A 17,633-nucleotide genomic window follows, 5' to 3' on the forward strand; every position below is an offset into this window, starting at 1 on the left:
AAATACAAGTTTAAGGTTAGCTGGCTGCTCGACTCATCGGAGACACCAAAGCCTTTGAAATACATCTGACTCACCAGAATCTGCAAATTGACGGCTTTTGCTACCCTGAGCGTCCTCGAACCACCGGGAAACACATTCTTACACAACCTCCGACAACTGTTTTGCTTCCTCCAACTCCGCCTCCTCTGATTCAATCTGATTTCTACGATTTGCTATACTATCTATCTTGTGTGTTTAGACATTTGACATGTCAAAAAAGGTATATTCTGTCTGTGCCAACTTTTTTAATAACCATCAACTCTCAAAAATGTATACAAAAATGTCAAGCTCTGAACAATTAAATTAAGTAAAATTAAATTCTGCCGTTTTTTCACCTAGTGGGCTCACCAATAGTCATTGCAAGAACAAGAGCCGTTAGTAAAACAATGAAACCTATTGTTGTCTCTAACAACAATCTCTCGTCTAGTGATCTTCGATATTAACTTCATCACTTCATGACAATCTCCACATACCCTTAGATTCTTCACTACCCGAATCACCTGGCCATGATCCGTACTGATCAGCCCAAACGCAACAGCAAGCTTCTCGCTGTGATACCCCAAGACCCTTTCCTTTTCTTCCTCTTCAACATCGAACATAACAAACTCTGTCGTTGGAACAAAACCCATAAGTCTCATTTCATTACCCAACTCTTCTAGCTTTCCATATATCTTGTCGCTAAGTGGATGAGATTTATCATCTGCTAGAAACTCATGGACCGTCCCTTCCAATTCTATCCAACTATATCCCGGGATCTTCTTCAGACCTTTCTTGTTCATCCTGTCCCTCACTTCAGCCGCTTCGTCCCATCTGCCGTTGACAGAGTATATGTTGGATAATTGAACATAGTTTCCTGCATTCCATGGCTCCAAAGCGATGAGTTCTTTGAGAACAGTTTCTGCTAACCGCGTATCTTTGACCAGTCTGCATCCGCTCAGTAACGCTCCCCAGATTATCACGTTTGGCTTTAAGGGCATATCGCAGATCACACGGTATGCGTCATCTAACATCCCTGCTCTGCCCCAAAGATCAACCATGCAACCATAGTGTTCAACAGTGCGTTTCAAAGCGTAATCACAGCTCATGCTGTTAAAAAAACGAAGCCCGTCTTCAATTAGGCCAGCGTGAACGCACCCACAGAGCAATCCAAGGAACGTTGACCCATCAGGTGAGATACCTAACTTCTCTGTTTGTCCAAAAACCGCAAACGAGAGCTTAACGTGGCCATTCTTGGCCAGACCAGAAATTGCAGCATTCATGATAACTATATCTTTCTCCTTCATTTCTTTAAATACTTCAAAACCTCGAGCCATAGCCCCGCATTTCGCATACATGTCGATCAGCGCATTAGCCATAAACAGATTGTTCAAGAACTCATGCCTATCTATTAAACTGATACCCCACTCACCTAGATCAAGCGCTCCTAAGCTTGCACAAGAAGAAAGAAACCCTACAATTGAAAACTGGTCCGGTTTCAGATTCTCCTGCAACATCTGGATGAAAAACTCAACCCCTTCTTTCGGTAAGCTGTTCGATGCATACCCTTGTATCATAGTGCTCCAAGTAACTATATCTTTCTCAACCATCGAGTCAAAAACAGAACGAGCTTTCTCCATATTCCCACACTTTGCATAGAGATTGACAAGTGTCGTCCGCACATATGAGTTCTTCTGCATCCCCATCTCTTCCATGAACTTAACAATCCATTCCCCGCTGTTGAGATCTCCTACGTGAACACAAGCAGATAAAAACTTAACAATAAAGTAGCTATCAGGCTTCACACCAATCTCCACCATCTTCTTAAACAAATCAATAGCTTCCCTGTGCTTCCCAGCAGTAATATACCCACTAAAAAACGCCGTCCAAGTAACAACGCTTCTCTCAGGAATTTCGTCGAACACTTTGTGTGCATCATTCAAACGCCCGGTTCCAGAGTAGATAGAGAGGAGACTCGTCATAGCACCTACGTCGTGATCATACCCACATTTCAAAACAAGCGAATGAAGGTTAATTCCGAGCTTGAGGTTTCGGGATCTGGTGCAAGCCTTGAGAACCAGAGGGAAGGTGAAACCATGGAGGGAGAGATTGTGTTTGCGGATAGAGAGGAAGAGATCGAGGGTTTCTTGGAAGAGATGATTGTTGACGAAGCCATTGATGAGAGTGTTGTAGAGGAAAATGTTTGGGAACTGAGTATGAGAGAAGAGGAGAAATGAGTAACGGGTTTGGCGGAAGTAGAGAGTTCGTTTGAGGAGGAGGTTAACGAGGAAAGTGTCGTGGTGGAGACTGTGGCGAATGAGAGAGGCGTGGATTTGTTTCAGATGGCTGACGGCGGATGCAACGGAGATTATTAGGGTTTTGATCTGCTGGGCTTTCGATGTTGGTACGGTGACGATGCTCATCTCTTCCCGCCAATTTATCACTCTTGAATATTGCATTGCTTTATACTTCTTTATATTTCCAATAATATTATTTTAAATTTATTATTTATTTGTTTGTTTTGAAAATAATATTATATCGAACACTAATAAGATAACCATTTGTATCAGATTTGATCTTCATTCTTATGAAGTTTGCTTTTCTATCAAATTAAATCCAAATTAATCGCTGAAACTGTTTCATCTCATTTTGATTTTGTACGCATTGCTTAATTCCATTTTGAATCATAATTTCATAAATATAATTGTTATGATAGAACTTATTAGTCTACTAATAAACATCCAAAAGCATTCTATATATATAAAGTTGGCTTTTACTCACTCATGGTGCTGTCACCTCAGCATATAAAGTTGGCTTTTACTCACTCATGGTGCTGTCACCTCAGCATTTCTTCTTAAATATTTTGATGGATTTTTGGATTTTATTAGCCCAAATTTTTCAAAGTTTCGAGACCCAAACCATTTTCCCACAATCCTATAGACTAAATCTAACGATGCATCTCTTACGCGCTGTCAAGGACGACGCTCCACCTTCACCGTGCCGGTTTCTCCCCTCCTTAACTATCGATCCATTCCGTTTCACCATTTGATGCGAATTCAATTCTTCCAGTCCTCTACACTTTCACTCATCTTCCATGTCTTTCATAATAATTGCAACGGTTTTCTTCGTAACTGCTAATTTTGTTCTTTGATCTTCTTTAATTATCCAGGCATGGGGAATGAGTAAGAGAATCTATGTGTGTCGTCAGAACCGAATGTTGTTGTTGAAATCAGTAGATTAAATCAGTATTCCAATTTGCGAGTTTCATCAAAGGATCGACATTAATTCGCGAAAACCAATATCAGCGATGGAGGGCTTCTCGGTTCTTCAAATCTCAGGTAACTTCTTTTAATTCCCCTTTCTTTTTAATTCCTCTGCATTGTTTTCTCATTTGCGTTTTGTTGGGCGACATTGATTTTATGTGATTCTCTAGATCAGTTCTTGGCTGCCGGCATTGATGCTACTGAAAAAGCTGGACAGGTCTCTCTCTCTTAATTGACCTCCTTGGGTTTTGGTCGATCTTCTGCGTAATCATGATTTAATTTGGCTTATTTTGTTTCATTCTGTAGGTCATTCGTAAAGGGTTTTACAAGACCAAACATGTTGAACACAAAAGCCAGGTTTTTTTTCTAATTTTTTCTCTCTGCTCTTATAACTCTTTTTTGCAAGTTTGCATCTTTCTTCCATCTCATACAAATCATACATAGTTGGAATGACTACTTCTAACCGTTGAGTGTCAATTTTGTTTTAAATAAATCTTTGTTGGTTCATGAAATTGTTGTTTTTAGCCGGATTTGGTGACGGAGACCGATAAGGATACATTGAAGAAATTTCAAAACCCAATGAAAAAAGCAAAGTGATGAGTCAGTGATCCCTTCAAAAGATCAGAGCTCTATTCAAGTCGTTTCTTCAGGAGGGAGAGTTGTTGTTACCGGGATGGTATCCCTTGCTGGTTCCAGAATTCAGGTTTCCTATGTTTCTCATGTAAAAAGAAGCCGTCCAAGGGAAAACATAATGACACTTGGGGTATGTCTCCCCTTCATTCATTCTGAATTATTTACTTGCTCTTTTGTTTTTATTTCCCTCTTTTGCAGTCACTTTGATGCAAGGCTCCATTTACGCTTTTCAGATTATTTAGATCAAGGCACAAGGTATATTGTTTGTTCTGATAGTTAATTAATCCTTCGGTGTTTTTGAGGTATAAACGTAGGGTCCTCTTTGTTTTCCTCTGGCTGTGGAATTTAATTTATTGTTTTGCGCATTGGTAGGGATCGTGGATTCTGGGGTTTCTTTGTGCGCAGTCCAAGAAATAAGCCTAGCCCCGAGTCATCGGTATGCTTCATTTTATCATATGTTTTGTAAGCATGTCTCTGATCTTAAGAGTATTGGGGATATTTCTGCTTAGCACTCTGCGTTTTTCAGTCATTTACTATGTATTTATAATTGGTTTCACTCAGTGAAGAGATGCTATGTTTAATTCAACCATTTTCAATTTGTAGTATGGTAAGAGGTTTCAATATTTTTTACAAAATGCAGGCAGATGAATATTTTGAGAAATCCAAAGAAAATGTAAATAGTGTGGATTCCAAACCCAATGAGATCTATCGGTTCGAACTTCTACGGAGTGAACTGATAGAGCTGGAGAAACGTGTCCAAGGAAGTACAGATGAGTCGGTAAACGAAGAGGTTAGTAATTATTTCGAACATAGTGGAGTAGTAGTCAAACGCTGCTGCAAGATGTTTGATTTGTTTTTTTACACACATAGTAAATATTTTAAAATGTCAGTTTCAGTATTAGCTCGAGTTTAAACATGTAATAACTTATAAACGGAGGTTGTCCATGGTCTTGTGAGATCTAAACTGATCCTATCATTAAAACGGTGGTTTTCTTACTCCTTTTTATCTATTTTAGTCATATTGCCATCAAGTTCGTGGACAAATCAGTGCGATGATTTTTGTGCTATGTTCTTTCTTTCATGGGTTTAGTTTTCAACATGGTAGCAGACGATCAACTCGTAACACATTGTTATTTGCGTTTATGTTTCAGATGATCAACTGACTCTATGTTAGTTGAAATATCGTTATCTCTGATTTGGTTCACGAGTACAAGCTCACATCTCTATGTTCTGCAGGGAAGAACCTCTGAAGATCCTCGTAGTAGTATGAAAGGTGTGCAATTAGTACAGAGCTCAAAGAAAGAAAATGTCATTGAGAAAACTCTTGACCAAATTAAAGAAACCAGTACGGTATGAATGTCATTGGAAGCCTCATGCTATATATATCTTTGGTTTCATTGAGCAAATTAGCAGTTTCTGATCAGCCTTCCTTCACTATTTTCCTACTTCATGAGTTAGTTACTAACAGTGCACTTTACCCGGATATTCTGACAGGACGTATGGCAGGGTACTCAGCTTCTTGCGTTTGATTCAGCTGCTGCTATAGAACTCCTTAGGAGGTCTGTGGTAGGAGATGAATTAACAGAGAAAGAAAAGAAAGCCCTACGCAGAACCATGACTAACTTAGCATCAGTTGTTCCCATTGGTGTTCTTATGCTTCTTCCTGTGAGTAAAAACTAACCTTATCAATTTTCCCAATATCATACTCATCCTCATTCTCAATTTGCAATTTTATATGCCGAATAACCTGGATTTCTGGTATGACACAGTTGCTCACTGCTTTTTCTATTTTGGTTATCACAGCAGCAAGGACCATTTAAAACCGATTTTCAATGAGGTGGATCAAGACTACATGGAGTCAGAGAACTTAGACTCATATGGAGATAGCTCAGATGATAATAATCGCGTTGATCTACCACGCAAAGTGCAATGAGAAGGAAGCATCATAGAGCTTGGATTGTCACTGAAGTTAAAAAAACTTATCTAAGGTGTGACGAAATATGGATTAGGGAAATGGTCTGAGATGAAAAAGGTTTCATTTTCATCATTCGTGTACCGTACCCCTGTGGATCTCAAGGTTGGTTCAACATAACTATAAACTGCCTCTACTCAATATTATTAGTCCTCGTGTTTATTTTGTTCGCTAACACTACACATGTCTCTCACAAATGGCGAAATTTACGAAGAGCATGCTTTTCTCAAACTCCTTCAAACAATGTGGTTAGCACTTACCGAGATAATTTTTTTTTTTTAATATAAAACAGAGTCAAGTTAATGTATAATTATATTTGGTGTTAGACTCAATCAGTGAATAGTCGTCTTTTTGCAGGGAGGTCCAAAGAAGCATGGGTCAATGGCCATTCCTACACACATTATGTTGCAGGTAAGAGAGCTTGCTCAGATACAGTCACCGATTTGCAAGGGTCGTAGAGTAGTAGTGAAGGGATCATCAAGAAATGGTTTCCTGTAGCGTTTTCTTTCGTATAAATTGACTGACCTGGATGTGAGACTAACTACTCTTTTAGTTTGGATTTTGTAGACTTAAAGGTATTGTGATTTAAACCGGATTACTAACTGGTGCTATTGGAATTGATATGAGATGGTTCCTTACTATGTGTTATCATGCGAAATGTTGAAAGTTGAGAAAGCAAATTCCACTGTAGACCAGTAACGTTTAAAACACAGCGTTTAGTATCTAACCAAACCAGATGATCAAATTCCACCCCAAACCATACCGAATTAATTTTTATTATATATATAAGCCATGGATGCGAGAGGGCAAAAATTGCATACGTTGGTATCGTAGATATGGGAGAACACATAAAACGACGTGATGATTCACAAAAGAACGTGAACAAAAAGGTTGCAACTGAAAAGTCACATATTTTGGTTTAATCAATTTTTGACAATAAACGACAACCTTTAGATCAATAATAAAATTAATCTCAACCATTGGATTAGAAATATGATCAATCAGACCCTCGAAAATGGGTTTACTATTATACAGTAAAACCTCTAATAATTAATACTCTATAAATGAATAAATACTGTAACTTAATAAATTTTGATGTTCCCAAGTCGGATCAGTAAAAAATAACATAATTTGATAAGATAATAATATAATATTTTTTTAAAATTCTCATGTAAAATATGGTCTCAATAATATCGTAAATTAATAATCATGTAAATTTACAAATATATATGTTCGTATATGTACTTTTTAGAATTTTGAATTTTCTATAGAGCTCATATCTATAAAAAAATTGTTATGTTGTATTTATAAATTATAATGATAGATTATACTCTATAACATGTCATAAAAATAGCAAAGATTTTTTTAAAAGATTTCAATTTCTACATATGTATCATTTTCATCTTGATATTTTTATAGATTATTTGTAATTTATTGTCAGTAATGTTTTCTAAATATCATAAATTCAATTCTAAATTGATACATTGGAAAGTCTAATCTTATTTTGCTAAAACTGTCTCAATTCATAATTTTTTAAAATTTAAACAATCAAAAAAATATATCTAAAAATTAATAATTATTAATTTACACTATAAAATAATAATTATTAAATTATAGATATATTAATATCACTATAAATTAGTACAATGTCATGGTCCCAACATTTGATATATTAGTATAAATTTATAGAGGTTTTACTGTATATTGATGTTTAGTCAGTCAATTTTTTAACTCGGTGGCAAAAATTGATTAACCATAGAGTAGAAGAGTTCATTGTCATCAAGTTATGACTGAGAACCATTTATATAACTTTAAACCATGAAGAAGAAGTGTTCATTGTCAAAATGCAACCAGTCTTTTTCTTTCCCTTTGTTTCGTCTTTTCAGATGGGTTTCTTTTGCTCAACCATTTGTCTCCAAGTTGTGGTCTCTTCTTCAGCACCAACAATGTGTTTTTGAGAAGAAGAGCAAAGATCTCTACTTTCAAATTTCGATCAAAGGCGAAGATTATGATGATGATGATGGTCTTTTCAAAAAAGATGTTGTGATGGTGATGAAGAGCTTAGGCCTTCTCGCCGATCCAGGAAGCGAGGGACTTCGAACGATATAATTCCAAGGAGCTTTCCAATCTATATGGAAAATACTAATATTATATAATTAAAAATTTATGACTAAAGGGTTAATTATTTGATCAAATATATGTTTTGCCATTCTTTTAAAAAAGTAATTTAATTTATTTATTTATTACATATGCTGTCGTAAACCATAATTAAATTTTGATTAAAGTCCTATCTATTTATAGTATTAGGACAAAAAATAGTATATGCCAACTGAAACAAGTAACTCAAATAGTAGAAACAGTATAATTGAACAGTTTTCCAAAAAGAAAGGGGACATAAAATTTAGATAAAAATATGAAATCGAAAAATATAGGTAGATTAGTTCAGGTCTCAAACTTTCACTAATTTGGGTAGTTGTTGACTATGCGACAAGGTAAATGAGCTACTTAGAAACGAGTATTTTGTGAATTTTGTATATTTTTGAAAATAGTTATATAGTTTTTGAGAATTATAATTTGTTTTGGATAATTTTAACTAACTAAATAAAAATTAAATATTTAATATAGAATTTATCCCATCTAAATTGCAAAACCAAATATCTATTAATAAACATTGTATATGAGTAATTATATAAAAGAGAACAATCATAGGAGAGAACTTTCTGATGGATACAGGACATAATGGGACGGGACGGGATTGAACGGGAAATGACGTATTTTTCGTTCCACAGTAGATACGTCTAGGTTATATACGCATCATAATCTAAAAGGGCTTATTATTTGATCAAAACTCATATGTTTATGGAAAATACTAATATTATATAATTAAAAATTTATGACATAAAGGGTTTATTATTTGACCAAGTATTTGTTTTGCCATTGTTTTTTGAAGTAATTTAATTTATTTATTTAGTACATGTACTTTCAGAAAAATCATAATTAAAGTCCAATCTTTTTATGGTATCAGGACAAGAAATAGTGTATGCCACTTGAAACAGGTAATTCAAATAACTAAAAACAGTATTCTAGAAAATTCCAAAAAAGGGGACCTAAAATTTAGATACAAATATGGAATAAAAAAAGTATAGGTAGATAAGTTCAAGTCTACAACTTTCACTAATTTGGGCAATTGTTGACTATGCGACAGGTAAATGAGCCACTTAGAAACGGGTACTTTGTGAATTTTGAATATTTTTGAAAATAGGTAGATAGTCTAAAAGGGTTTAAAAATACTTCTAGGTTATATACGCATAATAGTCTAAAAGGGTTTATTATTTGACCAAATATATATTTATGGAAAAATACTAATATTATATAATTAAAATTTTATGAATTAAAATGGTTTATTATTTGACCAAATATATGTTTTTCCAAAGTAATTTCATTAATTTATTAATTACATATACTTTCGTAAACCATAATTAAATTTTGACTAAAGTCCACTATATTTATGATTTTAGGACAAGAAATAGTATATGTCAACTGAAACAGGTAATTTGAATAATAAAAAACAGTATACTCGAATAAAAAAGGGATATAAAATTTAGATAAAAATATGGAATCGAAAAATATAGGTAAGTAAGTTTAAGTATCAAATTTTCGCCAATTTGGGTAAGTGTTGACTATGCGACAGAGAGCCACTTAAAAATGGGTACTTTGTCTATGAGTAATTATTTAAAAGAGAACGATCATATGATTGAACTTTCTAATGGATAAGGGACAAGATGGGACGAGAAGAGATGGAATAAGACAATGTTTTTCCGTTTCAAAGTAACTACGTCTAAGTTATATATGCAAAATAATCCAAACTAAAATCAAACTGAACTTCATATTTAGATTTCATACTAATATTGTAAAAATGCAAAGATTACATATTTAAAATAATATAATTCTAACTTATTTTTATAAATTTAAAATTTATATGAAATTTTAGTCAAAGACGTCGAGATCACAAAATCTCCTTTGTTTGCTTCTGATTCCACTGACATCTCGCAAACGCCGTCGTCCGAGAGAGAGACGATAAAAGAAGAGAGAAAAATGTGGACGAAACTTTTTTTCCCATTGTGACATTGTAGTTTCTTTTACTGTGACACGTTAGTAGTTCTAAATGTTTCTAAAAATCTAACAACAACATGACTAATAATTTGAATTAAGCCCAACTAACAACTAGAGGAAAACAACAACTTTAAATAAACAATGTTAACTTCTCATTACAATATTTTTTAAAAAAAAGGAACTTCAAGATGATTACAAATTATTTTAAACAAACAGTTCACTAAATTATACTTACTACAAAAACCTATTCAAAAAAATATTAAACAAATAAAACAACAAAGAAAAACAAACATAAAACAGCTGCAAAGAGAATTTAAGAGAAACAAAAAAAAAACCTACAAAACCAATCTAAAAAACACTCTAATCAAACAGCTCCAAAGAAAATTATTTACTAATCGAACATGAATAGTATTTTTGAAAAATGTCCAACAAACAACATAAGCAACCAAATCATATACAAAAACAGACATAAAGATGAATTTACAAAACCAAAACTTAATCTACACAAAAAAATCTGAAATATACTTTTATCTAACTTCCGCGCGTAGTGCGGATCAATTGCTAGTAATATATAAAATACACCGATGAAAAAACTCCAACCGGAGATCAAAAACATGAAAGCCACTCAAAAAATTAAAAGCATATTTACATGACTTGTTTATTTTAATAATATGACAAACACAGTGTATTTTACTATGTACAACACTTGGAAAATAAAGAAGAAAACTCACTGGACTCTATGTGTAGCAAGATGGAGCAGAGTCCGAAAGAATTGAGGAGGGTACATTGGGGGCTGCTCTGCTAATGCCTTCAGGTTTTTAATCCCAAAACAAAACAAAGGTGTGTTTATGTCAATGTCTCGTGAGCAAAATTTCACGTACACAAATCTCAAGATTAATAAAACATGATCCCAAAAATCGATCTATATTGTTAGTCAAAACACTAAAACAAAACCAAGCACAACCCAAACTTATGTTCTTTGATAAAAATTTGGACTAGAGATAAATCAATTATTTTTTTGGTAACAAATAATTTATCCGGTTTCCATTTAGTTGACATACTTCCTAAACCACACATAAGCTGAAACGATTGCAAGATGGAACAAATAGGAATGCAAAGTCACCTGTTGGATTAAAACAGTGGAAGGAGTCATTCCAGGAACTGTGTTCACCTCTATAACCAGTACCTGCACAACGACCTTGTGAGATCACAGAAATTGATTTTGGAACGAACGATGAGAGCAGACATTAGTATAGTGCAAAGTAATTATCCGGGTCCCTATCGTACCTCTCCGGTTTCAACATGCACAAAAGCATCGATCCGTGAAAACCCTTCTAACCCGAGAGTTTCTGCAATCAGCTCAATGCCTTGTTTGCATTTCTCCAAAGCTTCCTTACTGAAACTCACAACTTTAGTCATCAGCTTTTATAATCTTTTCTCTCTCTGTTCTCTTGACTAAATCAAACTGATCAAAACCGCACCAAACCAAGGGAACAGTTCAATGTCTTATTTTGGTATTACTTTTTCTTTACTCCTAAAACTCACTTTCTGATGATCTCTATACTAACAATACATTTTAATACAAAATCCAAAGGCAAACTAAATTGGGTTCTAAATTAGTTTATAGTTTCCCTCAGACTAAGAGATCTGAAAACCAAAGCCTGAATTTGATAACTGTGACAAGCATAGCTTTGCTAAAAAACTTCAAAGACCTTTCCAACAAAGTAAAATGTTCTCTTTCATTTACAAATTTATTCCATGTACTAATAATAACCCGATTGAAGCTTTAGACAAACCTCATGATTGTTGGTGGAGGTGGAGTAAGATTTATGCCAGTGCCTCCTATTAAAGATATAGTTCCATATGCCATAGTAAAGACATTTTAGTACTCTTATAAAAAGTAGAGAGAAGATATGAAATGGCAAAGACAAGTGAGAGTACCTTGAAACTTCTCCTCGAGAGACAATATATCGCCACTTTCCTTGACAGTAAGACTAGGACTCAGCGAATGCATTGACCCACGCTTTCCGATAACACCAACAGTAATCTCAACCCACCGCCTCAGTCCTTTCCAAGAGAGCTGCTGCTTGGCTTTGGATGAAATTATGATTTCATTGGTTTCAACAAATGGTTCAAAAATCAAGAGCTCTGGAGCAGGATTTGGCATCTCAATCATTCCATGTGACTACACACACAAGTGAGATAGGGATTTGGGTAATCCTACTTTATAAATGGAAGCTTTTGCGGTTATGCTAATAAAATTATTTTTGTTTTGACCTTAGAAAGAGTGTTTGGAGGAATCCTTGGTAGACAATCTTTTAAAGCTTGTACATATACAGCAAGGTCTTCAGAGGAACTGCAGGAAATCCCAAATGTTTAATCTCACTCACAAAAAAAATCTTATTGATCAATTGCTAACACCAGTGGACAAGACTATTGGAATAAGACTTTTGAATACGAGTTACCATAATCTTGCAACACCAGTGGAGCATCCATCCTTTGCTGGTTTAACACATAGTGTGAGACACCGAAACTTGTTGATCAATTCATTCCAAACATTTGGGATGTTCTCATGCATTATATCCTCTGTTCTTTTCACATCTTTGCTTATGGTATGAATTCCAAATTCTGAAAGCTATTGATTACGAGAACCACACAACAAAAAGTAATTTGTTACAATATTACTCAGGTTTTCAATATATCAGCTTGAAGAGTATATTGACTGGTTATAATACCTGACTAAGAGCCTGAGATGTCGTAACCTTGTCCATGCAAGTCCTTGAGGCTAGTACGCCTGGACCTTTATTTAAGAACAGAAAAGGAAAATTAAACATTGGGTCGACATATTTTATGTAGAGAATTATATAGAAACCCAAATGTTACATCATAAGTTGCAACTAACCTGTATAAGAAACTCCTTCATCCTCCAGCATGGCCTGTAGCGTACCATCTTCCCCAATTCCTCCATGCACTGCCAGTTAGCATTTGAAAAATATAATCAGAAATAAACACTGCATACTAAGTATATAGAGACTAAGGGTGAGTTGCATACATAATGGAAGTACTCTCTTACCAAAAATGTTTCAGCATACCCAGCTTTTGTTTTTGTTCATGCAACTAGTCTCTCTAATTTAATTTTTTGATAGATTTCTCTCATAAAGTCACAATCTTATATTTGCTCATGTTTAATACTAAATTGGGAACATTGTAGTCTCTCAGTTATTAGACTAACCTGCAATGAAAACAGTTGCTTGAGCTTTCTTGGCAAGCTTGATCCACTCTTTCAACGAGAATTTCCTGGGTAGATCATCTGTTATATCAAACCCTGCAAACCAGCTTTGATTCCCCAAACCAGCCATAAGATCCTCCATCACTTGCTTCTGCAGCAGAGATGTAAATAGAGCCCGATCAGGCTCGATTGCTTCTAAGCACGCTGCAAGAACTTCCTCAGCAGTGTGCCTTAGCACAACTGAATAGCTGAGAACAAAGAAACTCATTATTGATGTTGACGGATATAGCATTAAAAATGAGAAATTTTAAAAAAACTTCAATACCCATATAAATGTTATACCATTTTTTCCCCTCTATCTTATGGGAGGTCAACATTTGTATCTATGAGTACAGACTACTGTAAATCTTATTTCAACTCTGAGAATATACTTACGGCAAAGCCCAGACTTCTTTATTGTCCAAGTTTGAAGATGTTCCTGATGAGTTGCTAAGTGAAGGGGAAAGCAAACAGGGAGTTACATTGAGCTGTAAAAACCAAGATCATCAGAGTCGGGCCAATATCCTATTGCACCCACAATATAGCTATTGTAGCTTAACGACAATACACACTGGAAGTAATGATCTCATAAGATGTATAATTACACGCCTCAAATGATGTAATGATGCGTTCTTTTCAACTTACATCTACAAATCTTTGCAAATTGATCCAGACATTCGTTCCACTCATGACGGACACCTGCCGCTCTGAAGTATCTCCTCCAAATATGACAAACACTTTCTGGACGTCCCCAGAGATTTCCAGGTCTGTTGAACCTTGGAGTAATTGACTATACCCATTATTATACCAAGAAAGATCGGGAAACCTCGAGCTAGCTCGGTGGACGATTGTTCGTAAAATGTTTGAGTGAGAAAACCCAACCTGAATATAAGAATTGATGATCTAAAATCATGTATGGTTAATACAAACATCTAACCTTAATGTTCGAATGAACTACGCATGAATGAGAATATAGAGATAAATGAACAATACATCACAGCTTAAACTTTCCCAGTTTCCCTATCACCTTACAATTTACTTACAAACTATCAATGAGAAGACTAATTGCTGTCCAAAAAAAAAAAATAGTTGGGAAGAAAAAATTAAAAGCGTTGATGCTTATAAAATCATGTCATTTCTTAAAGCATCGACAATACTAAGGAAAAAGATAGGGTAAATGCACACATATTTCACAAAATATGAGAAGAAGAGTTAAACAGAGTAGAGACAGCACGAAGCACATTTATCACATAACCATCAATGTACAATATCTTTAATTACCTTAGAAGCCTGCTGGAAGAAAAAGCTAGTTTGTTCCATGCCACTTATCTGTAAAAGCAGTTGAGATATGCATTCAAGTGTTACTTCTAAGAACAATGCAATGTATGGTAGCAGCTTCGGGTAAATTTGAAGGTCGTCAAATTTGCAATAGGCTAACCAGGTTGATGTCTGTGCATATAATATCCCCTGACTCGGGTCCTCCAAGCCTTTCACTTGCAGATGATAATAAATTTGAGTTGGGAGCCAGATACCATCCATCAATGCGAGCAAAGTCACGTAGACCAAGCTTTTGAAATATAAGAGATGCCTCTTCACGAATCCTTTTGATAACATGGATAGGGAAACGCGGAGGAGTGTGATAGGTGACCTGTTTCAAATACACTCATTGTGTGGAGAAATAAAGTTCCTAACATTTAGAACTCCATATGCTGAGAAACCAATAAAATAACCTCTGAAAAATAGAAAGAAAGATATCTTTACCTTTTTAAAATTCAGAGTTAAGGGTATAAAAGCAATCAATTCGTTTCAGACACAGCTTTCACTATTGGTTACGGTAATTGCAAGAATCACCTGCTGTGTCGGCAGATACTTCCTCCGATAGTCGAAGATTGCGTCTTCCGCTGGATCACTACTGCCATGAAACTGAAGTTGCACCTGATCACATAAAGGTACATAACAGTAAGAAACTAAACATGATATAAAGGGAAAGATCTAGTCCATATACATATTACTTTAAATGGATATCTCATGAAGTCATCTGACCTCAATGCACAAATAAGTTAGCCACAAACAATGACATTCAGCAAACTAAATCTGTTCGTCCTGAGATCTGCTTCCTATTTAGTGTAAAAAACAGCGGCTAAAGTTTCACTAGTCCAATATTCATATAATTCATGTAGTCGTGGTCCAGATATCAGCTGAGACAGAACCTAAGAGAAAAAAGTATATGTGACACAAGCTTCTGTGAAACTCAGAAAACAAATGAAAATGTAATTACCTCAGTAGGCATCAGTACAACAGGATGGCAAACAGAACCAGAACCTACATCCAGGACGATGGCAGTGAACTCATATGCATCTTCAATGAAAACCTCAACAACAACCCTATCATCAATTCCCTATCCGACAGAAAAAGAAAAAAACAAATGGCATGTAAAGATGATATAGTTTGCAATCCTCCAAAAATACAGATTTTCTAGTGTCAGGAAATAGAGTTTTCCATTCCTTCACTTCCAAGTCCCTACTTATATAGTTCCAGCCTCAAAACAAAGGATACCTCTCGGATTAGTTCGATAGCCTTTTTAACTGAATCCTTTACACCAAAAGCAACTTTGACACCAATACTTGAACCTGCTTTAGCTGGTTTTACCTGAAACAGACAGACATGAAGCGAAAAAATAAGTGAAATAAATGAAGGAACTGGGATCTCTAGACAACATTTCTATGACGAGGCTGAGAAATAGCCAGATGCTTACCACGACTTTTCCCATGTTGAGATCCAGCTGGTTATCTGTAAACCATTGTGCTATTTCACTTTCGTCTACGTCAGTTCCCTGAGCGACATTTTGTTTATAGAAAATTTATCATAAGCTCAAAATTTGACTGCTATGTACAGATAAGATTTCTCTGCAAATGAATGCAGATAAAGAGACATGTCTAGACAATATACTACCTGCACCAAGTAGTTTGGTACTGTCATGAACCCATAGTCCCTGAGCACCAAAGAGGCTTCATACTGGAATTAGTTCACCGGAATTAATCAGAACTATACATATACATAGGCAAATGCAAATCTAACAACAAAATGACAGTTAACTAACTTGGATGTAAATGAATATATAATAAAATCGTTCATCCAGACTCATTTATTTTACCTTGTCAAAGGCTCGACGACATTCACGGGATCCGGTCCCCACAAATGGAATGTTGTGACTTTCCAACAGCTCCTGGATAGCATTAAATCAACAATATTTAACGTTCCATAGCACTAAGTACTTCAAGGAGAAAATAAACCCAAAACTTTTATACAAAACAACAAACCTGAATGCCACCATCTTCACCAAATCGACCATGAATTACTGGAAACACAATGTCCACAGCGGAAACAAGATGCTCAGCCAATCCGGATAACGATGAGAATCCCTGTGCAAGACTACAGCACGAAACAAACTAGCCACTCAGCTAATTTGGTCACTATTATTGCTCCATAACCAATTTTTTCAAGCCCATTCTTATCATATACCTCACCTCTCCAGCTTGAAATCGAAATCTGCCGGAGTATTTGAGTACAACTGAAAATTTTCACAAACAAATAAAAAAAAAAAGAAGAATAAGAGAGATACATACAGCAGAAACTTGTCAACATACCTAAACAAGAAACTAGCAAACCTGGGCGGAGGAAATTGCAAAAGCTTTGAGGTCAGGATCTATATAATAGCAGCTCACGCTTATACCATTACCCTGATGATAAACCATCCCAACACAATCAATCTCAAACCATACTCAATTAAAATCCAAGCTCAGTTAATCGGGAGAAAAGAACCTGAATATGATCGAGAACTGATCTAGCAGAGTTGAGAGAAATCCCACGCTCCGCCGACGGACCTCCGCAAATGAGTCCCACTCTCAGATTTCTCCTACTCATCTCCTCTCCGTCAACTACCGCCTTCGAGACGGTTCGTATAGCTCCGGATCCCCGATACTTCTTCATCCCCAAAAACCTGCATGTACTCTCGGTTTGTGTGTACTTCTGATTCAGCTTCAGTGTTGTCCGTGAAGCCGTCGCTACTTGATTAACGCCATCTCCTCCTCCTCCTATCCCGCTAATTATCGAGAAACTGACGCCGATCGCCATGGACGCCATCTCTAAATCTCCGTAAAAGCTTTACACCTCCTTGGTGCAGTGAACAATTTTCGAAACAAAAATAAAAAGCATTCGTCGCACGCGGGAGCTTTGCTTTGCACGTGTCTCTGTATAAAATTGCTTTGAATAAATTACACCTAATAGTACTGTACTGTTATCCCTTTATTGATGATAAGTGAGAACAATCCAAACGCATAATGAGTGGTTATTAAATTTCCATAATTAT

General features: G+C 35.6%; 2 protein-coding genes and 1 pseudogene across 23 annotated transcripts; 1 reads left to right on the plus strand and 2 right to left on the minus strand.

The window, feature by feature from the left end:
• Positions 1 to 267: 267 nt before the first annotated feature.
• On the minus strand, positions 268 to 2,457 carry LOC104745034 (putative pentatricopeptide repeat-containing protein At3g08820 pseudogene; annotated as a pseudogene). Its single transcript, XR_015582018.1, has one exon. The product of XR_015582018.1 is annotated as a putative pentatricopeptide repeat-containing protein At3g08820 pseudogene (transcript).
• A 463-nt stretch (positions 2,458 to 2,920) lies between these two features.
• LOC147926232 (uncharacterized) lies at positions 2,921 to 6,522 on the plus strand. Of its 4 annotated transcripts, none has more exons than XM_087488025.1 (12): positions 2,921 to 3,353; positions 3,449 to 3,495; positions 3,585 to 3,635; positions 3,804 to 3,999; positions 4,110 to 4,166; positions 4,284 to 4,347; positions 4,552 to 4,701; positions 5,148 to 5,261; positions 5,406 to 5,576; positions 5,715 to 5,988; positions 6,098 to 6,131; positions 6,241 to 6,522. In XM_087488025.1, the coding sequence occupies exons 4-10, from the start codon at positions 3,989 to 3,991 to the stop codon at positions 5,745 to 5,747; spliced, it is 600 nt and encodes a 199-aa protein (XP_087344151.1). In that variant the 5' UTR covers positions 2,921 to 3,353; positions 3,449 to 3,495; positions 3,585 to 3,635; positions 3,804 to 3,988; the 3' UTR covers positions 5,748 to 5,988; positions 6,098 to 6,131; positions 6,241 to 6,522. The 4 variants fall into 4 exon arrangements, with proteins under 4 accessions (XP_087344151.1, XP_087344152.1, XP_087344154.1 ...); XM_087488026.1 differs by having other exon boundaries at positions 2,984 to 3,353; positions 3,454 to 3,495; XM_087488028.1 differs by lacking the exons at positions 2,921 to 3,353; positions 3,449 to 3,495; positions 3,585 to 3,635 and having other exon boundaries at positions 3,857 to 3,999; positions 5,718 to 5,988.
• A 4,078-nt stretch (positions 6,523 to 10,600) lies between these two features.
• On the minus strand, positions 10,601 to 17,537 carry LOC104745036 (uncharacterized). 18 transcript variants are annotated; one of them, XR_015582015.1, is made up of 24 exons: positions 17,087 to 17,537; positions 16,933 to 17,004; positions 16,792 to 16,835; positions 16,585 to 16,696; positions 16,419 to 16,490; positions 16,217 to 16,279; positions 16,020 to 16,097; positions 15,821 to 15,913; positions 15,543 to 15,662; positions 15,116 to 15,199; positions 14,703 to 14,912; positions 14,546 to 14,593; positions 13,910 to 14,054; positions 13,661 to 13,752; positions 13,229 to 13,376; positions 12,899 to 12,967; positions 12,732 to 12,796; positions 12,462 to 12,631; positions 12,274 to 12,352; positions 11,938 to 12,181; positions 11,793 to 11,838; positions 11,284 to 11,392; positions 11,120 to 11,182; positions 10,601 to 10,804 (listed from the first exon to the last, which is right to left on the minus strand). XR_015582015.1 is itself a non-coding variant. In XM_087488012.1 (24 exons), exons 1-24 carry the CDS (start codon positions 17,405 to 17,407, stop codon positions 10,724 to 10,726), a joined length of 2,817 nt encoding a protein of 938 aa, XP_087344138.1. In that variant the 5' UTR covers positions 17,408 to 17,537; the 3' UTR covers positions 10,601 to 10,723. The 18 variants fall into 18 exon arrangements, 9 of the variants coding, with proteins under 9 accessions (XP_087344138.1, XP_087344137.1, XP_087344140.1 ...); XR_015582016.1 differs by having other exon boundaries at positions 11,284 to 11,461; XR_015582012.1 differs by having other exon boundaries at positions 13,229 to 13,473.
• Positions 17,538 to 17,633: the final 96 nt, after the last annotated feature.

Source organism: Camelina sativa, chromosome 15, assembly GCF_030686135.1.
Source record: "Camelina sativa cultivar CO46 ecotype springtype chromosome 15, ASM3068613v1".
NCBI classification, from domain to species: Eukaryota; Viridiplantae; Streptophyta; class Magnoliopsida; order Brassicales; family Brassicaceae; genus Camelina; species Camelina sativa.